This window comes from Scyliorhinus canicula, chromosome 10, assembly GCF_902713615.1.
Source record: "Scyliorhinus canicula chromosome 10, sScyCan1.1, whole genome shotgun sequence".
Classification (NCBI taxonomy): domain Eukaryota; kingdom Metazoa; phylum Chordata; class Chondrichthyes; order Carcharhiniformes; family Scyliorhinidae; genus Scyliorhinus; species Scyliorhinus canicula.
Window position 1 is genome coordinate 10,656,346 of NC_052155.1, and position 20,232 is coordinate 10,676,577.

Below are 20,232 nucleotides of genomic sequence, written 5' to 3' on the forward strand. Positions count from 1 at the left end.
GAAGAATTCTCTCCAGTAATTTCCCTACCACTGATGTAAGGCTCACCCGCCTGTAGTTCCCTGGATTATCCTTGCTACCCTTCTTAAACAAAGAGAATGCATTGAGTTCATCGGGGAGGGGTGCGCTGCTGCCGGAGATACTGCTCGGCTTCGCTTTGTAGCCCGTTATGTTGTTTAGTCCTTGCCACAATCGCCGAGAGTCTGACTGTGACTCTAGCTTGGATTAACTCCAGCATTAACACTGCAGTGAAGTTACTGTGAAAATCCCACACTCTGGTGCCTGTTCGGGTACACGGAGGGAGAATTCAGAATGTCCAAATTACCCAACAGCACATCTTTCGGGACTTGTGGGAGGAAACCGGAGCACCTGCAGGAAACCCACGCAGACACGGGAGAACATGCAGACTCCGCACAGACAGTGACCCAAGCCGGGAATCAAACCTGGGACCCTGGAGCTGTGAAGCAATAGTGCTACCCACTGTCCTACTGTGCTGTCCCAGTTGCAGAGTGAATGGGGTTATGACCTTCAATAGCACCCTGTATTCTGTGAACTAATTGACATCGAATTATAAATGCCAATTTTGTTCAGCAACTATTTAATTTTTGGATCTTCAAACTATTCAGAAATTCCACCTGTTCACATTTCCTTCACGCATACAAATTTTATTCTTCGAGTAATTGCTAAATCACTACATATTGCTGCAATGAAAGGTCAAGAGGGAGACCAGTGGCAATATGGGAATAAAACATTTTTTTTTGCACTGTTGCTTGGTGTACATCTGAAGATCCAACACTAAACTGAGATTTGATATTACCACCCTCAATCCATTAAGTTTAAATAACACATTGGAAATGATAGAGTTACAACAATGTCCTGGCATGTGCTGAGTAGTAGTATATTAGAAATGTTTTTTTGAAGTCTAATCAGTAGTTATCATAACCTTCAGTGGTTAGCACTGCTGCCTCACAGCGCTGAGGAGTCGGGTTCGATCCCGGCCCCAGGTCACTGTCCGTATGGAGTTTGCATATTCTTCCCGTGTTTGCGTGGGTCTCACCCCCACAACCCAAAGGTGTGCAGGGTCGGTGAATTGGCCACGCCATATTACCTCTTAATTGGAAAAAAAAGAATTGGGTACTCTAAATTTATAAAACAAAAAAAAAATAACCGTGATCTTGAATTCCTTCAATCATACTTCTTCAGACTTGACATTCTAAGACTTAAACTCTTCTGCTTTGAATTGGAATTCCTACATCTCCACTGTTGCTGAAGTGACCTTGAAGAAGTTTGATTTACTGAGGTTTTTGTTTTGCATAACTTTTTTCAGTTGACTATTTTTAAGTAAAGCCCAACTCTTGCCATTTGCAGGCACTGGGAAAAGCTCAGAAAATGGCCATTAAACTGGACACCTAGTGTTGTAGCCAATTCCACACACGGCAGGAAGAATGTTGAGGCCTTGGGAGTGGTTAGACAAAGACAAAAAACAATACAGCACAGGAACAGGCCCTTCAGCCCTCCAAGCCTGTACCGGTCATGATACCAACCTTTGCCAAAACCTCAGCACTTCCTTGTGCTGTATCCCTCTATACCCATCCTATCCATGTGTTTGTCGAGGTGCCTTTTGAACGCTGTTAATGTACCTGCTTCCGCAGCCTCCCCTGGCAACGCGTTCCATGAAACTCACCACCCTCTGCATAAAAAACCTGCCTCACACATCTCCTCTAAACTTTGCCCCACTGACCTTAAAATCTATGCCTCCTGGTGACTGACCCCTCCACCCTGGGAAAGAGTGCCTGCTCATCCACTCTACCCATGCCCCTCATAATCTGTAGAACTCTGTCAGGTCACCCCTCAACCTCCATATTTCTAATGAAAACAGTCCAACTCTATACAGCCTCCCCACATAGCTAACACCCTTCAGACCAGGCAACATCCTGGTAAACTGCCTCTGCACCCTCTCCAAAGCCTCCACTTCAGGAAATTTACTCGAATGGTTGCAGGAGAGAGGGACTTCACTGAGATTGTTCTCCTTGAGATAGCGAAAATTAAGGGGAGATTTGCTGTACATGTTGAAAATCTTGATTTTAAAAAAAGAAGAATTCGCCAGTGGCAGATGGGTAGGTAACCAATGGAGACAAATTTAAGGTGATTGATGTGAGGGAAAATTAACAGCACCGAGATTAGTAATGATCAAAATGTACTACGTTAGAGATTTAAATGTGAAATTGATAAATATTTAAAAGGAAAAATATTAGGATTATGGGGAATGATCAGAGGCTTGGGACCAACTAGAGATGGCTTCCACTGAACACATGGCCCATGAAACCTTACCAGCAAGTACCTGAAAGTTCATAGAATTATGGAATCATAGTTTACGGTACAGAAAGACACCACTTTGCTCCTCATGTCCAGATCCCGACAAGTCTCTCGCTGACAATTCCCTTCCTTGTCTCCCTTCAGATCTTTCCGCCAATCACTTTAAATCTTTGCCCGCTAGTCACTGAACTCTCTGCTGAAGCAAATAGGCTCTTTCCATCCAATCTATCCAGGCCCCTCAATTCTGTACATCTCAATGAAGTCTTCCCTTGGCCTCCTCTGTTTGAATCCTTCCCCATCGCTCCAATTTTCCAAACCTGGCAACATCCTTGGAAATCTACTCTGTACCCTCTCTAGTGGGATTAAATCCTTTCTGTAATGAGGTGACCAGAGCTGCATACAGTACTCAGGCTGTGGCCTTAATGTGCATTCATATATATGTCGGATGTCTTCTAAAAACATAGTTTAATTAAATTTATTGTCCGAGGTTTGCAAAGTATTGAAGTGACATGGTTTATGAAGTTGTGACCTTTTAGATATGATACAAAAGGAGTGATAGTGGCAAGAAAATCTGAAGGGGAAAGAAGTTGGAAAATGAGAACTTTTCAAACCATAAAATTATAGCACTAAATATTAATTTCTTAACTTTTATTTTTAACACTACAGCAACAAACTTTGCACAAGCCCGTGCTGCCGAAATCAATGCCATGTTAAAAGCTGTCACACACAAGTCTGGTTCTCAGTTTCTGCAGTCACTACCACCAGCAATGCGCAGAAGAGCTATGAGTCACAACATTAAACGTCTCCCAAGAAGGCTACGGGATATTGCAAAGAAAGAGGTAAAGCTATAAACCAATCAAAGTACCCGGAATGCTCTTCTGGGTAAAGGAATAGAGGCTGAAACTCTGAAGTTCCTCAGTTGTCTGTTAGTTGCTATGATTGTTGTGTTGTGTTTTTGTAAAGTTGAGTTGAATGATGTTTGTCATTTGTAATTCTATCTTCCACATGCTACTGACTTTGCCACTAGATTCTGTATTAACATGATTGTTGGTATAATTGAGGGTTCATGCCCTCTTTGTTCTGATCTCCAATGGGTTAATTTTATTGTTCTAGGGAGGGATTCTCCGTTCCCCGACGGCGATTTCATAATCGGTGATCGGGCGGAGAATCCCTTTTTACGACCGAATTGGGGGCTACGCCTATTTTTGGATGCTCCGCTCCTTCCAAAACGGCGACATCGGGGCGTATGCCGCAGGCCGTTGGGACCCCCGCATGACGTTACCTGAAGGCCCTCCCCCGATGTTCCGCCCTGATCGTCCGAATTCATGATGGCGCGGTTCACTTGTGCTCTGTTTTCGTGAACCTGGTGTGGCGGCTGCGGACTGCGTTCAGCGCCGCTACAGTCGGGTGGAGGAGGGGGGACCGTGCCGCGAGGGCTGGCGGGACTGGTGGGGCATGGCGAGGGGAGGCACTATCTGGCAGGTTGGGTTCACTCATGGCTGGCGCCATGTTGTACGCCGTGACCACTGCAGGTCGTTGCTGCGCACAGCCACAGACTAAGCCAGGGGTGGGCAAACTACGGCCCGCCAAAGGTCTTTATGCGGCCCACCAAGATCAAGTCATCAAAAAAAATAAATAATTTTTTTTTACATTTTAAGGTTTATGGGGGGGGGAGCTATTGGGTTACTGGTATAGGGTGTATACGTTGACTTGAGTAGGGTGATCATTGCTCGGCACAACATGTGTTTCATGTGAAGTTTCTACTTTAAAATATTAATTAATAAAAATTAATTGCTTTTTTTCCTTTAAAAACCTTTTATTTTGGCTATTTTAAATATTAATTATTTTACTTAATATACTATGCGGCCCTTTAAAATTGTGAATTTCTGAATGTGGCCCTTGCACGGAAAAGTTTGCCCACCCCTGGACTAAGCAATTCCCCGGCCATTTATTTTGTGAAGGCCGTGTGTTTTACGTGGCACAGCTGCTAGCCCCTCACCGGTTGGAGGGTCAGTGCTGGGACCTCTCCGGTTTTTTTCATTGTAGAACTCGACACTTCCTCCATACATAGCCTCAAAATCGGAGAATGCAGCCCCTGATTTCCAATGGGGAATTTTAGTAAGGCTTTGCCCTGTTTGTACTAGGGTAGACGATAAATTTTCCTTTTTTGAGATTAGCATTTAAAAAATATTTTTAATGAATAAAGCTTTTAATTATGTCCTCTTATTTTATAAGCTGGAATGCGGTTGTTTAAAAACTCCAGCTGATAATTTTGTCGTCTTAAACTTTTTATTTGAATATTGATAAATGATGTTGTTGTTGAATGGGCAATGCAATTCTGTGGAAGAACAATGTGAAGCTCCTTTTACGAAAGCCCTCATTTAGTAACTTGCTGACTAAACCTTTTGTGCAGGTGGAAAAGATTGCCCAGCTGAAAAAAGAACAATCAAAGAGCAAGTCTCGCAAAGCCCGTCGACGACATGGGAACTTATTGATGGAATTTAATCGAAGACAGCGGAAGAACATTTGGCTAGAGACTCACATATGGCATGCAAAAAGATTCCATATGGTCAAAAAGTGGGGATACTGTTTGGGCAATAAACCAACCACTAAAAGTTACAGAGCATGTTATCGTGCTATGTCGAAGCAATGTGTCCTGCAGGTAACCAAAAATCTTTCTTTTTAATCACTTTGTGGCATTCTAAACTAGAGGATATAGTTAAATTTGCTTACACCGCTTACAAAATCATCTTTGCATTGAGCACAAAATACTGGTTTCAGCCTGAACTGGAGTACTGTATCCAGTTCTAATAATAATAATAAATAATCTTTATTAGTGTTACAAGTAGGCTTGCATTAACACTGCAATGAAGTTACTGTGAAAATCCCCTAGTTGCCACATTCCCCTAATTGCCTGTTCGGGTATTCAGAGGGAGAATTCAGAATGTCTAATTCACCTAACAGCCCATCTTTCGGGAATTGTGGGAAGAAACTGGAGCACCCGGAGGAAATCCACGCAGGCACGGAGGACATGCAGACTCTGCACAGACAGTGACCCAAGCGTGAATCGAACCTGGGATCCTGTGCTAACCATTGTGCTACCGTGCCACCCATACTCCAGGAAGGATGAAGGTTTCAGGGAGGGTGCAGAAAACATTTACTGGACGATTCCAGGGATGAGGAACTTCAGTTACGATGATAAACTGAAAAGGCTGGGGCTGGCCTTCTTAGAGAAGAGAAGGTTTGATGGAGGTGCTCAAAATCATGAGGGATTTAGACACAGTAGATGGGAAGAAACTGTTCTCTTTGGCCAAGGGGTTAAGAACCAAAGGAAGCATTTAAGGGTTTTGGCAGAGGAACCAAAGGCGGCATGAGGAATTATTTTTACGCAGCTAGTGGTTGTGAATTTTGAATGTGGTGATGAATCTGCCTCTTACCACCCTTTCAAAAGCTTTAAAAAGAGAATTGGATATGCAGAGGCATAAGAAAAGAGCTAAGGAATGGGACTAGCTAAAAAGAGAATTGGATATGCAGAGGCATAGGAAAAGAGCTAAGGAATGGGACTAGCTAAATTGCTTTTGGAAGAGAGCTGTCATGAACTCAGTGGATCGAGTGGTCTTCCTTTGAGCTTTGCTATGCTTGAGATTATGTTAGCATTTAATACTTTCCTCTTCCTTCTTCCCCCTTCTTCCTCCTCCTCCAATGTATGGGAGAAAAAAAACAAGGAAGGTTGTCTCCCTCATATACTGTTGTGAGAATCCTGGATCAGTGTCAGTCCTATGTGGTTCACTGGTGAACTGGTCTAAAGGTTGTGCACAACATGTTTCAATTTGCTCCTATTTCTCAACTGACCCTAACTCTCGGACGTTGCATTTTTTTTACATATGGTGTTTAATGATGCCATCGCCTTGAAGAGCAATCACTTCGGAATGTAGCAGTCAATGATTTAAGAGTTCTTCTCAAGAGTTCTTCTAAATTTGCATTACAAATCTATGTAGTGAGCTTCTAATGTGCTATAATTCTTTTGACATTTTCATGGGACTTGGGCGTAGACCAGCATTTATTGCCTATCCCTAATTGCTCTTGGGTAGGTGGTGGTGGTGAGCCGCCGCCTTGAACTGCTGCAGTTGTGGGAACACCCACAGTGCTGTTACAGAGGAAATTCCAGAATTTTAACCCAGCGACAGTAAAAGGATGGTGTGTGACTTGGAGGGGAACTTGCTGGTGGTGGTATTCCCATGTGTCAGTTGTCCTTGCCCTTCTAAGTTGTTAGGGAGATTTGAAAGGTGCTGTTGAAGGAAAATTGATCAGTTTATGAAAATTAAGGCGGCCACTTTCAAGTGGAGGCTGAAATTGAACTTTGTCCCCTGCATTTTGTCCAGAAATTATTCAGCTTCCTGAGACAGAGAGAACGCTATATCTGGATGACCTTTCAATTAAGCTACTTAAGGTTTGATGCAATAAGTTCATTCTTCTGTATTGTGATCCAAGTGAGTGAGAATTTTTGACTACACAGTTTCACTAGGGGAGGTGCTAGTGCAGTGGTATTCTCACTGGGTGCTGTTATCAGACTCCTAAACGACTCTCTTATGGACTGACCTGATTAATACTACACTCCTGTATGCTTCGCCCGATGCCGGTGTCTATGTATTTACATTGTGTACCTTGTGTTGCCCTATTATATATTTTCTTTTTATTTTATTTTCTTTTCATGCACTAAATGATCTGTTTGAGTTGCTCATAGAGAAATACATTTCACTATATCTCTGTACACATGACAATAAACAAATCCATCCATCCATCTAGAGACCCACGGTAATGCTTTGGGGGCCCAGGTTCGAATCCCACCTATTTGACTCCAATACGATCTGGAACTAATAGTCTAACAACGATCAAGAGACATTGTTGATTGTTGTAAAAATCCATCTGGTTCACTAATGTCCTTTAGGGAAGGAAATCTGCCGTCCTTACCCGATCTGACCTACATGTGACTCCAGACCCACAGCAATGCGTGGTCGACTCTTAAACTGCCCTCTAAAATGGCCCAGCAAGCCACTCCATTCATGGGCAATTAGAGATGGGCAACAAATACTGGCCCAGTCAGGGACCCCCACACCTCATGAAAGAATCTTTTTAAAATCTGGAAATCAAAAATTGTGTTGAAGAGTAAATGTTCAATACCCTTTTGTCCTGTGTACTTTTTAAAGACAAAATACAACTATGTTTATCTATGCACCATGAAGAAAATGGTTTGAATCAATTTAAGTAGAGTTAGAATCATAGAATGGTTACAACATAGAAGGAGTCTATTCGGCCCATCATATCTACGCCTCGTCTCTGCAGGAAAAGCTCAGTTAGTACCACTCCCACTTCCTTTTCCCCGTAACCCCGCAAAGATTTCCTTTTGTAAACCACGAGTGAATCTACCTCCATCACACTTTCAGGCAGTGCATGCAGCCTCTAACCACTGGCTGTGTATATGTAACAAATGTATAGTTTTGTCTCCTGCTGCTCTTGGTTCTTTTGCCATTCATCTTAAATTGGTGTCTTCTGATCCTTGACCCCCTCTGCCAATGGGAACAGTTTCTCCCCATCTACTCTGCTCAATCTCCTCATAAGTTTGAATGCCTCTATCAAATTCTATCAATAGGGGCTGGTTTAGCTCACCGAGCTAAATCAGTGGCTTTTAAAGCAGACCAAGCAGGCCAGCAGCACGGTTCGATTCCCGTACCAGCCTCCCCGGACAGGCGCCGGAATGTGGCGACTAGGGGCTTTTCACAGTAACTTCATTGAAGCCTACTCGTGATGATAAGCGATTTTCATTTTCATTTCAAATTTCCTCTAACCGTCTCCTCTTTAAGGAGAACAGTCCCAGCTTCTCCAAACTATCCATGTAACTAAATTCCCTCATCCCTGGAATAGTTCTCGTAAATCCTTTCTCCACCCTGTTCAAAACCCTCACATTTTTCCTGACATGTGGTGCCTGGAAATCGACACGATTCCAATTCAGGCTGAACCAGCATTGTATAAATGTTCATCATCGTTTTCTTGCTTTTGTACTCTATGCATCTATTGATAAAACCCGGGGCCCTGCTTTGTCAACCTGCTTGCCAGCTCATCAATTTGTGCACGTTTACCCCAAGTCCCTCTGCTCCTGCGGCACCTTTAGAATTGTATCACTATATAATTACCAGTTCATATTCTGGGAGCTTTTGGCTGTAATTTCCATTTGTAATCTTTCTGTCTGCAATTCTTTCAGGATTTGTCTTACTATTGCTGCTTGGAACTGAATGGTACAGAGGATAATCTCCTGAAGACACTTACACGTTTGAGTAGCAGAGAAGCAGGTATTTTCATAGTTATTCAAGTCCAGAACATTTAAACATCAGGCTCCATGTTGTTCTGCTGTTTCTTGTTGATGAATCAATGCAGCAAGTTTCCAGACTTTTGGCACAGATGTAAGGAGATAGTCTTAATAATGTGTGGAAGATGGGAAGCAAAGTTTACTGGTATATATTACCTCCCCGTGATGGTTTGATAAAGGTTAAGAACCCTTGGGTGCCGTGCTATCTCTTTGACATTGTGTGTTAATTCACCATGCAGACCACTGGATACAATTCATAATAGCCCCTCGGAAATAATACAAAGAACAATTCCATGTTACATCTGTTTGAGTGGATTTAAAACTTTTTTATTTTTTGTTTAATCACAAGTGAGCTTCGAGCTAAATATTCTGTTTATTTTTCCCTGCTGCAATCTAGAAGAGAGTTTGGCTTGCCTGGGAAGAGAGAATCTAACCATCTCCCTGTGACATTCAATGGCATTTCCATTGTTGAATTGCCCATTGTCAATATCCTGGGGGTTACCTTTGACCAGAAGCTGAACTGGACAAGCCATACAAATATGGCTACCCTAAAGTCAGGTCTGAGGCTGGGAATTCTGTGGCGAGTAACTCCCCAAAGCCTGTCTTCCATCTACAAGGCACAAGTCAGGAGTGTGATGGAATACCCTTCACTTAACCTGGATGTGTGCAACTCGACCCCGTCCAGGGCAAAGCAAGCCACTTGATTGTCACCCCATTCACCACCTTCAGCATTCGCTCCCTGCACCACCAATGCACAGTGACAGCCGTGTGTACCATCTACAAGATGCACTGCAGTAATTCACCAAGGCTCCTTTGACAGCACCTTCCAAACCTGTGGCCTGTACCATCTGGAAGGACAAGGATGCATGGGAGCACCATCACCTCCCAAGTCACTCACCATCCTGATTTAGTACTATGTAGCCGTTCCTTCACTGCTACTGGGTCAAAATCTTACCCTAACAACGTGTGGGTGTACCTACATCAAATGGACTGCAGCGGCTCACATAGCAGCTAACCACCACACCAGGGGCAATTCGTGTCAGGTAATAAATGATGGCCTAGAATCTAACCTGGGGAAGAATTTAACAGCCCTGTGAGAAAATGAAAAGGTGCTGACTCTCCCCACCACCACATTAAGAGACTTCACTAGCTTAAGATAATTTAATGGCCCAAACCCCCTACTCTTTGTGTTTGTTTGTTGGGCTTTGGGACAACATCGCCAGTCCCTCTTCCTCAAGGTGGTAACGGTGAATGCCTTTTAAATTAAATAGGACATTTCAGGTCAGTGGTGTCTGCCTGCATTGATTGCATTCCTGCGCACCATAAAAGAAAGTTTCTGCTCCACTCCCTACATCTGCATCAACACCATTTGATCTTGACTTGCCATGTGGAATTCTATTGAAACTCAACTAGCCATAGTTATCAAAGCCATTTAACAATACCTATTGTGGGAATGACTAAACCTGTAATTTTTGTTGTCTTAATTTTTCAATGTACATAAAACGTTTTCTGTGGCACTCCTACCCTTAATTGGTCTATTGAAGCCTGCTGATTTTATTTTTGTATGGTACTAAAGGTACAACCTTTGCCTCTGTGGCCTGCCTGTCTGGGAAGTGTCAAGGGTCACTGGTTCTTTACAAGGCAGACCAATATCCTGAGAAGTCACTGGGCCCAGTTACATTCCTATGGAGGCCTAAGACACTATCTGAAAACAGACGGCTTTGGATTTGGGCACATCCGGCATTGAAAATGGTAACTAATTTTCATTGTACACACCGCTATTAAATGTAGAGATTTGCACCATTACTTTCAAGGAAATTGGCCAGAAATGAAACTTGCAGAGCGGGTAAAATTATGTGAAATAGATTTGTAACGAAGTATGGCTTCTTCTTTAATTCATTGTTATAGCTTCGAAGAATGTTATGTAACGCTCATGATCATAAGATGAAAAGAAATAGGAGCAGGAGGAGGCCATTCGGCCCATTGAGTCTGCTCTGCCATTCACTAAGGTCATGGCTGGTCTGATTTGTGGCTTTAAGAGCATTGTCTTGCCTGTCCCCCATATCCCCAACTCTTCACCCTTGTTTTTGTCTACTGTTGCAGACAGATCTTCAGTTGACTGGACTATGTTCTGTAACTCTTTCTCTAAACTTCCAAACCCTCTCCTAAGAACGTCATTGAATATTAATCTTTTTTTTAACCTTGGCATCCATTTTTCCACCTCCCTTGTGCCTTGGTGCAGCACTTTGGACTTGTTATTATGCATTAAAAGATCCATACCAGGTTGTAAAAAGTTTGGAAATATTCTTGTGTGGACATCGGTTGCGTTTTGATGGTAAATGTCAATGTGGGAGTTGGGAAAATGGCATCATGCGTTTAAGAGGAAGCTAGATAAACACATGAAAGAGAAAGGAGTCAAAGAATACGTTGATGGGATTAGGTGAAAATGGACAGAGGCAGTCTCTTATTCACATAAATCAACACTGACCTGTTGAGGTTTAAAAGAGTAAGAGGCGACTTGATTAAAACATACAAGATCCTGAGGGGTCTTGACAGGGTGGACGTGGGGAGGATTATCTTGTGGGAGAACTTAGAACTAGGGGTCACTGTACAAGAGGTCACCCATTTAAGACAGCAGAGGGGGAACCTTTTCTCTGAGGGTTGAGCGTCTTTGGAACGGTCTTCTTCAAAAGGCGCTGGAAGCAGAATCTTTGAATATTTTTAAGGCAGAGCTAGATTCTTGATGAGGGGGACAAAAGGATATCGGGGTAGGTGGAATTGAGGTTACAGTCAGATCAGCCGTGATCTCATTGAATCACGGAGCAGGCTCGAGGGGCCTACTCGTCCCGATTTGTATGTTCGTACAGTCTGTGCTGTGCGGCACGGTAGCCCAGTGGTTAGCACTGTTGCTTCACAGCTCCAGGGTCCCAGGTTCGATTCCCCGCTGGGTCACTGTCTGTGCGGAGTCTGCACGTTCTCCCCGTGTCTGCGTGGGTTTCCTCCGGGAGCTCCGGTTTCCTCCCACTGTCCAAAGAAGTGCAGGTTAGGTGGATTGGCCATGCTAAATTGCCCTTGGTGTCCAAAAGGGTTGGATGGGGGTACTGGGTTACGGGGATAGGATGGAGGTGTGGGCTTAAGTAGGATGCTCTTTCCAAGGACTATGCAGACCCGATGGGCCGAATGGCCTCCTTCTGCACTGTAAACTCTATGATTCACTACAATGCAGTAGGTGTACACCTTTTGCTTTTGGGAGGTGCTGTATTTTTATTTGCTGAACTGAGGTCACAACTACATGCTCAGGTGTGCATAAAACCTCACCTGCCAACTGAAAGGGAAAAACCTGCACTTATGTCAGACAGGATATTTACAAAGTGCTAGGAGGTGGAACAGCAGATAAAGTGTGTGTGTATGTGTGTTTTTCAAATGTTTCCCAGAGCATGAGCATTAAATTAAAAGTACTCGTCAAACCGGGATTCTTTTTAAGGGTGTTTTTGTGTTGCACCAAGATCAGAGGAGAATGTTATCTAAACAGCTAAGAAAAAAATTTGGGAAGAGGGAATTTAATAAGTACTTGTATTTTTTAGCAAATATTGGATAGAGGTAGATAGATCAAAGTATATATAAATAACTATATAAGAGGCTTTAGGATGAGAACATTTATCTATATCTTGTGTTTACTTTTTAACAACATTTTGAGGTGTATTTTCCAGATTCAATAAGTTGTGTAAATCTTCCAGTGAAGTGTGTAATGCTTCAGTATATGTACTGCAGGAATATTTCTTCCTCAATAACCAGGATAATAGAGGATCGGTTGCATATAGCAATGTGCAGTATGCACATTAATTCTTAGTTCCAGCACAATCCTGGCTGGAGTAGCTCTGCATCTTCTGTGAACCTCTTGCAAACGCTTTTGTATCTCACTTTGCAACTGAATATTATTACAGGTTAATCTGGAGTACGTACTTTCTTACAAAGCATGGTAGCACAGTGGTTAGCACTATTGCTTTACAGCGCCAGTCCCAGGTTCGATTCCCGCTTGGGCCACTGTCTGTGCGGAGTCTGTACATTCTCCCCGTGTCTGCATGGGTTTCCTCCGGGTGCTCCGGTTTCTTCCCACAAGTCCTGAAAGATGTGTTTGTTAGGTGAATTGGACATTCTGAATTCTTCCTCTGTGCACCCGAACAGGCACCAGAGTGTGGCGACTTGGGGAATTTCATAGTAACGTCATTGCAGTGTTAATGTAAGCCTACTTGTGACAATAATAAAGATTTTTAGAATTTAACTTTTTTTTCCCTTTAGGATTTATTAGCTGAGCTCCAATTGGTCTGTCAATGTCTGGATGTCCCTGTACCTGAACCAGCTCCTCGTGAATGTAGAACTGTAACACACACACCAGTAAAACAAGCCAAAGTCATTGGCTCGAAAAGAAAACTTCAGGATAAAGCCGGGAATGAGGTTGTACCTGAGAAAAAGATTATAGGCAATGGGACCAGAGATCCATTGGAAACTGTGATTTGGACCTCATTAACTACTGGCATTGTAATAGAGTGAGTACAAATTTTCTGAAGAGAGCGTTGATCCGAAATCTACACGTTGACAAGTAGCAAGATGGCATTGTTGATGATGGTAGCATACTGATTAATGTTACTGGACTAGTGATCCAGGAGCCTGGATTGATGCATGAGAATTTAAATTCAATTAATAAATTAGTTCATTTGATAGATGTGGAATTGAAAAGCTAGTCGCTGCATTGTCGCCAAGGAACTACCAGCAATTAACCAATGCAGACTGTTTATTGCCTCACAATTTGCTTTTGAATATTGGTTAAAAAGAGAAGACATGCAGCTGAAGTTTTTTGTCTTGCACTCACCAGGACAAGCACAAGAATACCAAATTTCAAACAATAACAACAGTTTATACGACAGGAGAAAAGAATCATGATTGGTTGTTTCACTTTCAGCAATATTTGCCTTTATTCTGGGTCCCTATTCAGGCCTCCCAATAGTCTGACCTCTTCATGAAAAATTGGATAACTAGCTTTGGGGGATGCTTTATAAGAAATTGCACGGCTGAGTTTGGCAAGCTGTATTCACCCGAACCTCTAATGAACTTAATTGACAATGCATTTGCTACAGCAGGAAAAACCGCTGTATATTCGGAGACTCATGAGCTGCAAAATACGAGGCTCGTTTTGCTCTGTCGCAGCTGTCACCTGCTGAAGCCTTCATTCACGTCTTTGCTACCTCTAGACTTGAGTATTCTTTTTTTTAATAAACAATTTTATTGAGGTAGTTTTTGGCTTTATAAACAGTTACAGACATCAACAGAAAGAAAGCAAAAAAAGGCAAAAATGTGCAAACATCCATGTACTTTCAATACTTCAATCGTAACATACTGCACAAGCCCGCTCCTCTCCCACCCCCCCAACCCCCTGCTGACGCTCACTCTCCCGCAAAGAAGTCAATAAATGGTTGCCACCTCCAGGCGAACCCCTGTACAGATCCCCTCAAGGCGAACTTAATTTTTTCCATACCCAGGAAACTCGACATGTCCGCAAGCCACAACTCAGCCTTCGGGGACTTTGAGTCCCTCCACGCCAATAGTATTCGTCGCCAGGTTATCAGGGAAGCAAAGGCCAAAACATCGGCCTCTTTCTCCCCCTGGACTCATCACCACCCTTGCTTTTAGCACCCGGGACATGATCCCCGCAAATCCCTCCCAGTACCCCCTCAGCTTTGGGCATGCCCAAAACATGTGAACGTGGTTCGCTGGTCCTCCCGCGCACCTAGCGCATTTGTCCTCTATCCCAAAGAATTTGCTCATCTGAGCCACCGTCATATGGGACCGGTGAACGACCTTAAATTGAATCAGCCCGAGCCTAGCACATGTCGCGGTCGAATTTACCCTACTCAGGGCCTCTGCCCACAGCCCGTCCTCCATTTCCCCGCCTAGTTCCTCCTCCCATTTAAGTTTCAGTTCCTCTGTCTGGGACCCTCCCTCCATCATGAGCACCTTATAAATACCTGAGACTCTACCCTCCCCTTCTTCCCCCCCTAGAGACTATTCTGTCTCGGATCCCCATTGGCGGGAGGCGTGGGAAGGATGGGATCTGTCTACGAACAAAGTCCCGCAACTGTAGGTACCTAAAATCGTTTCCCCTTACCAGCCCAAATTTCTCCTCCTAGTTCCTCAAACTCGCAAAGCTCCCTTCCAGGAACATATCACCCACCCTTCCCACCCCCGCCCGCCGCCATACTAGGAACCCCCCCATCCATACTCCCGGGGGCAAACCGATGGTTGTCGCAGATTGGTGCCCAAACCGACGCCCTCGTCTCCCCTACATGCCTCCTCCACTGGCTTCATATCCGCAGGGTCGCCACCACTACCGGGCTGGTGGTGTACGTGGCCGGCGGCAGCGGTAGAGGAGCCGTGACCAGGGCTGCCAAGCTGGAGCCCCTGCACGAAGCCGCCTCCACCCGCTCCCAGATAGACCCCGTACCCACCATCCACTTCCTTATCATAGCGATGTTGGCTGCCCAGTAATAATTAATCAGACTCGGCAAAGCCAGCTCTCCCTCTCTGCGGTTCCTCTCCAACATCGCCTTCTTCACCCGCGGGGATTTTCCCGCCCAGACAAAGCTCATGATCATCCTGTTAACTCTTTTGAAGAAGGACTGTGGAACAAAGATCGAGATGTACTGAAAAACAAACAGAAATCTAGGGAGGATTGTCATCTTTACAGTCTGCACCCTCCCTCCCAGCGACAGCGGGAGTGCATCCCATCTCCGAAACTCTCCCTTCATTTGCTCCACCACCCTGGCCAAATTTAACTTGTGCAGCCTGCCCCAGTCTCGTGCCACCTGGATTCCCAAATCCTGAAAATTTTCCTCAACCAGCCTAAACAGTAGCCCTCTCAATCTGTTCTCCTGGCCCCTTGCCTGGACCACAAACATTTCACTCTTGACCGTATTTAATTTGTATCCTGAGAACTGGCCGAACTTCCTCAGCATTCCCAGTATACTTCCCATCCCGGCCACTGGGTCCGACACGTACAGGAGCAGGTCGTCTGCGTAAAGAGCGACCCTATGTTCTACCCCGCCCCTCACCATCGCCTTCCATCCCTCTGCGGCTCTCAGCGCAATCGCCAGCGGCTCTATGGCCAGTGCAAACAGCAGCGGGGAGAGCGGGCAGCCCTGCCTGGTCCCTCGGTACAACCTAAAGTACTCCGACACTTCTCTGTTAGTCCTGACACTGGCCCTCGGGGCCTGATATAATAATTTGATCCAATCCACCAATCCATCCCCGAACCCAAACCGTCCGAGCACCTCCCATAGATAGTCCCACTCCACCCGGTCAAAGGCCTTCTCGGCGTCCATTGCCACCACTACCTCCACCTCCCTACCCGCCGGGGGCATCGTTATCACATTAAGTAATCTTCTCAGGTTGGCCGCCAGCTGCCTACCTTTCACGAAACCAGTTTGGTCCTCCCCAATCACCTCTGGTACGCAGTCCTCCATTCTAACCGGCAGTACCTTTTCCAGGAGCTTGGCGTCTACATTAATCAGGGAGATTGGCCTGTAGGACCCGCACGCCTCCGGGTCTTTACCCCGCTTCAATATCAGTGATATAGGGGCTTGCGACATTGTCGGCGGCTGGGTCCCTCTGTCCCTTGCCTCATTGAAAACCCTTGCCAAGACTGGGCCCACCAGCTCAGAAAACTTCCTATAGAACTCTACTGGGTATCCATCCGGCCCCGGGGCTTTCCCCGACTGCATGGCCTTTAGGCCCCCCAATACCTCCTCCACTCTAATCGGGGCCCCCAGCTCTTCCACTCGCCCCCCACCTACTGTTGGGAAGGTTAACCCGTCCAGAAACCTTTTAATCTCCTCCGGTTCTTCCGGCGGCTCTGAAGTATACAGCTTGCGATAGAAGTCCCGGAATACCTTATTCAATCCTGCCGGGTCCTCCACTTTGCGCCCCTCCCCATCCCTCACTCTACCTATTTCCCTGGCCGCCCCCCTCCTCCTGAGTTGCTGCACTAACAGTCTGCTAGCCTTTTCCCCATGCTCGTACACCGCTCCCCTCGCCTTCCTAAGCTGTTCCACGGCCCTACTCATGGATAGTGCCCCCAGTTCCGCCTGTAGTCTCTGCCTCTCCCAGTAAAACCTCCCCCGGGGACTCCGCGTGCTCTTCATCTATCCGACCCATTTCCCTGACCAATCAATCCATCTCTGCCCGGTCTGCCTTGGCTCTGTGGGCCCCAATTGAAATCAGCTCCCCCCGCACTACTGCCTTTAGCGCCTCCCACAAGGTCGCCGCTGAGACCTCCCCCGTGTCATTCACCTGCAAGTAATTTTGCATACATTTCCGAAGCCTCTCGCAGATCCCCTCCTCCGACAGCAGTCCCACGTCTAGCCTCCATTGCGGGCGTTGGTAGCTCGCTCCCCCGATCTGCTTGTCTACCCAGTGCGGGGCATGGTCTGAGATAGTAATTGCCGAGTATTCCGTGTTCTTTACCCCCCCATTATTAGCCTGCAAGAGTCCAGGTCTGGGATCTTCCCCAGCACTCTTTTAATGAAGTCCACATCATCCCAGTTCGGGGCATATATATTCGCCAGCACCACTCTTCTCCCCTCCAGTCTGCCCCGTTCCATCAGGTATCTGCCCCCCCGTCTGTGGCTATGCCCTCCGCCTCAAATCGCACCTGCTTGTTGATCAGGGGCTGTATAGCACAACGCTAAATTGCTGGCTTTGAAAGCAAACCAAGCAGGCCAGCAGCACGGTTCGATTCCCGTAACAGCCTCCCCGAACAGGCGCCGGAATGTGGCGACTAGGGTCTTTTCACAGTAACTTCATTTGAAGCCTACTCGTGACAATAAGCGATTTTCATTTTCATTTTTCATTCATCATGATTGCCACCCCCCTGTACTTCGAGTCCAAGTCCGAGTGGAAGACCTGGCTAACCCAGCCCTTCCTTAGCCTGGTCTGGTCAGACACTTTCAGATGTGTCTCCTGCAACATAATTACGTCCGCCCTCAGAGCCCGCAAGTGCGCGAACACCCGCGCCCTCTTAACCGGCCCATTCAGTCCCTTGACGTTCCAGGTGATCAGCCTGGTCGGGGGGCACATCCCACCCCCCCACCACGCCGGTCAGCCATAGCCTTTCTCGGGCCGGCCCCCGGCCCGTGCGTCGCGCCATTCCTGGCCCGCCCATTGGCTGCCTCCACCCTCGACCTCCTTTTCAGTGCTTATTTCAAGTCCCTCCCACGTCAGCAGAACAACCCCCCCCCCTAACCACATCCCCCGATACCCCCACCCCTGCCATCCACTGGCTGTGATCCCCCCCCCCCCCTTACCTGACTCCCTTGACTAGCCAATCTGCTAGCCCGGTGACTCAACACTCCAGCGCCTTCCTGTCTCATTCCCATTGTTTCCCCGTCCTCCTCCCCACTCCCCGGCGCCCCATCCCCCTCTCCAAACCACTGGAGCAAGCCGGCTCCAGTGTTAGACTTGAGTATTCTAACAAACACACAGCACATTCTTTCCTCTGTAAACATGCAGCCATCCAAAACTCTACTTCCTGTGTGATAATTCATCCCATTCACTCTGCACTCGCTGACCGGTATTCAATCCTAGTCTCCATTTTGGTCCTGGTCTCGATTTTAAAGTTCTTATCACTGTTTTCAAATCCCTCTGCAATATCCTGCAATCCAGAAATCCTTTTTTAAATGTTTTCTGTCGTGGGATGTAGGCATCACTGACAACATCGACATTTGGTGAACTGATTGGCTTTCAGAGGGCAGTTGAGTCACATGTAGGCCAGGCCAGGAAAGGACAAAATATTTATTTTCCTAAAGGACATTTTTAATGACAATCAATAGTTTAATGGTCACCATTACTGATCTAGCTTTCACTTCAAGATTTTATTGAGTTCAAATTCTGCCGGTTATCATAATGGGATTTGAACCCCTGTCCCAGAGCATTAGCCTGGGTCTCTGGGTTACTAGTCTAGTGACATTACCACTGCGCCAGCATCTCCCTCCAAGATACAGTAAGTCCTTTCTTAGCATTGTAGTCGTGTTCCTGAAAAATGTAATTTTAAGTGAAACAGATGTAAAAGCTGTAGTTGGGTTCTGTAGGACATTGCCCACCAGAAAAAAAAACATGTACCCTGTTAACTGTAAATTCCTGAATTCCTACCTTTCTCAATTAAAAATTTTTTTTTTTTAGAGTATCCAATATTTTTTTCGCAATTAAGGGGCCATTTGGCGTGGCCAATCCACCTGCCGTACATATCTTTGGATTGTGGAGGTGAGCCCTACACAGACACGTGGATAACGTGCCACCTCCACGTGGACAGCGACCTGGGGCCGGGATTGAACCCGGGTCCTCTGTGCCATCAGGCAGCAGTGCTAACCACTGCGCTGCCGTGCCACCCATTTCTAAATCAAATAATTTTAAAACTATAATATAAAAATATCACTGAAAATTGCAAACACTTTCTGCTTGCCCCTTGCAGTCAATTCTCACTTGCCCCTTCACTAACCAATTCTCCTGCTCGTTACTTCCCCACAGTGCACACTGTGAGGTGAGAGCTCAGGAGAGGGAGGAAGCAGCGCCAGGGACGCTAGGTTTGATTCCTCCTTGGGCCACTGTCTGTGCGGAGTCTGCACGTTCTCCCTGTGTGTGTGTGGGTTTCCTCCCACAAGTCTTGAAAGACGTGCTATTAGGTGAATTGGACATTCTGAATTCTCCCTATGTACCCAAACAGGCACCGGAATGTGGCGACTAGGGGCTTTTCACAGTAACTTCATTGCAGTGTTAATGTAAGCCTACTGGTGACAATAATAAAGATTTTTATTGAGAGGAACTGCGAACAGTTGAGTCGGAAAGGGAAGCATTGAGTGGGAGAGTCTCAGTGAACAGGAAAGGCCTCTTCTAAATACCGCTGATCAGGGCATGCACGCACTCAGGGCGAAACAGCATTGAGATGAAAGTCCTGACTCTGTGTAAACATCCTTTGCAATGCGAAACGTAAATGATGCTGGCAACTTAAAACGAGGACCTGCCGTGGATGTGCTTCTCTAATTATAGCCTCTTGAGCATCCACAATTTTAATTACTCCACCCGTTGAACCTGTAGCTTAGTTGCCTGTGCCCTAAAATATGGAATTCCCTCTGTCTCTTGTGTCTCTCTCGCTCTCTCTCGCACTCCCTCTCTCTTGCTCTCTCTCTCTCTCTCGCTCTCTCTCTCTCTCTCTCTCTCTCTCTCTCTCTCCCTCGCTCCCTCTCTCGCTCCCTCTCTCGCTCCCTCTCTCGCTCCCTCTCTCGCTCCCTCTCTCGCTCTTTCTCCCACTTTCTCCCACTCTCTTGCGCTCTCTCTCTCCCGCTCTCTCTCCCCCGCTCTCTCGTGCTTGCTCTTCTCTCTCTCTCGTGCTCTCTCTCCTGAAAAAAAAAATGAAAAATGAAAATCGCTTATTGTCACGAGTAGGCTTCAATGAAGTTACTGTGAAAAGCCCCTAGTCACCACATTCCGGCGCCTGTCCGGGGAGGCT

At 45.9% G+C, this 20,232-nt stretch overlaps 1 protein-coding gene across 2 annotated transcripts in view; it reads left to right on the plus strand.

Annotated features, from left to right (window-relative positions):
• pop1 (POP1 homolog, ribonuclease P/MRP subunit) overlaps positions 1 to 20,232 on the plus strand; it is a 71,656-nt gene that overhangs the window by 17,358 nt on the left and 34,066 nt on the right. For both annotated transcript variants that reach the window (XM_038808601.1, XM_038808602.1), the window contains exons 4-8: positions 2,981 to 3,153; positions 4,728 to 4,976; positions 8,574 to 8,661; positions 10,255 to 10,430; positions 12,978 to 13,225. In XM_038808601.1, coding sequence (XP_038664529.1) covers positions 2,981 to 3,153; positions 4,728 to 4,976; positions 8,574 to 8,661; positions 10,255 to 10,430; positions 12,978 to 13,225 — 934 coding nt within the window. The remainder of the gene's footprint in view (positions 1 to 2,980; positions 3,154 to 4,727; positions 4,977 to 8,573; positions 8,662 to 10,254; positions 10,431 to 12,977; positions 13,226 to 20,232) is intronic.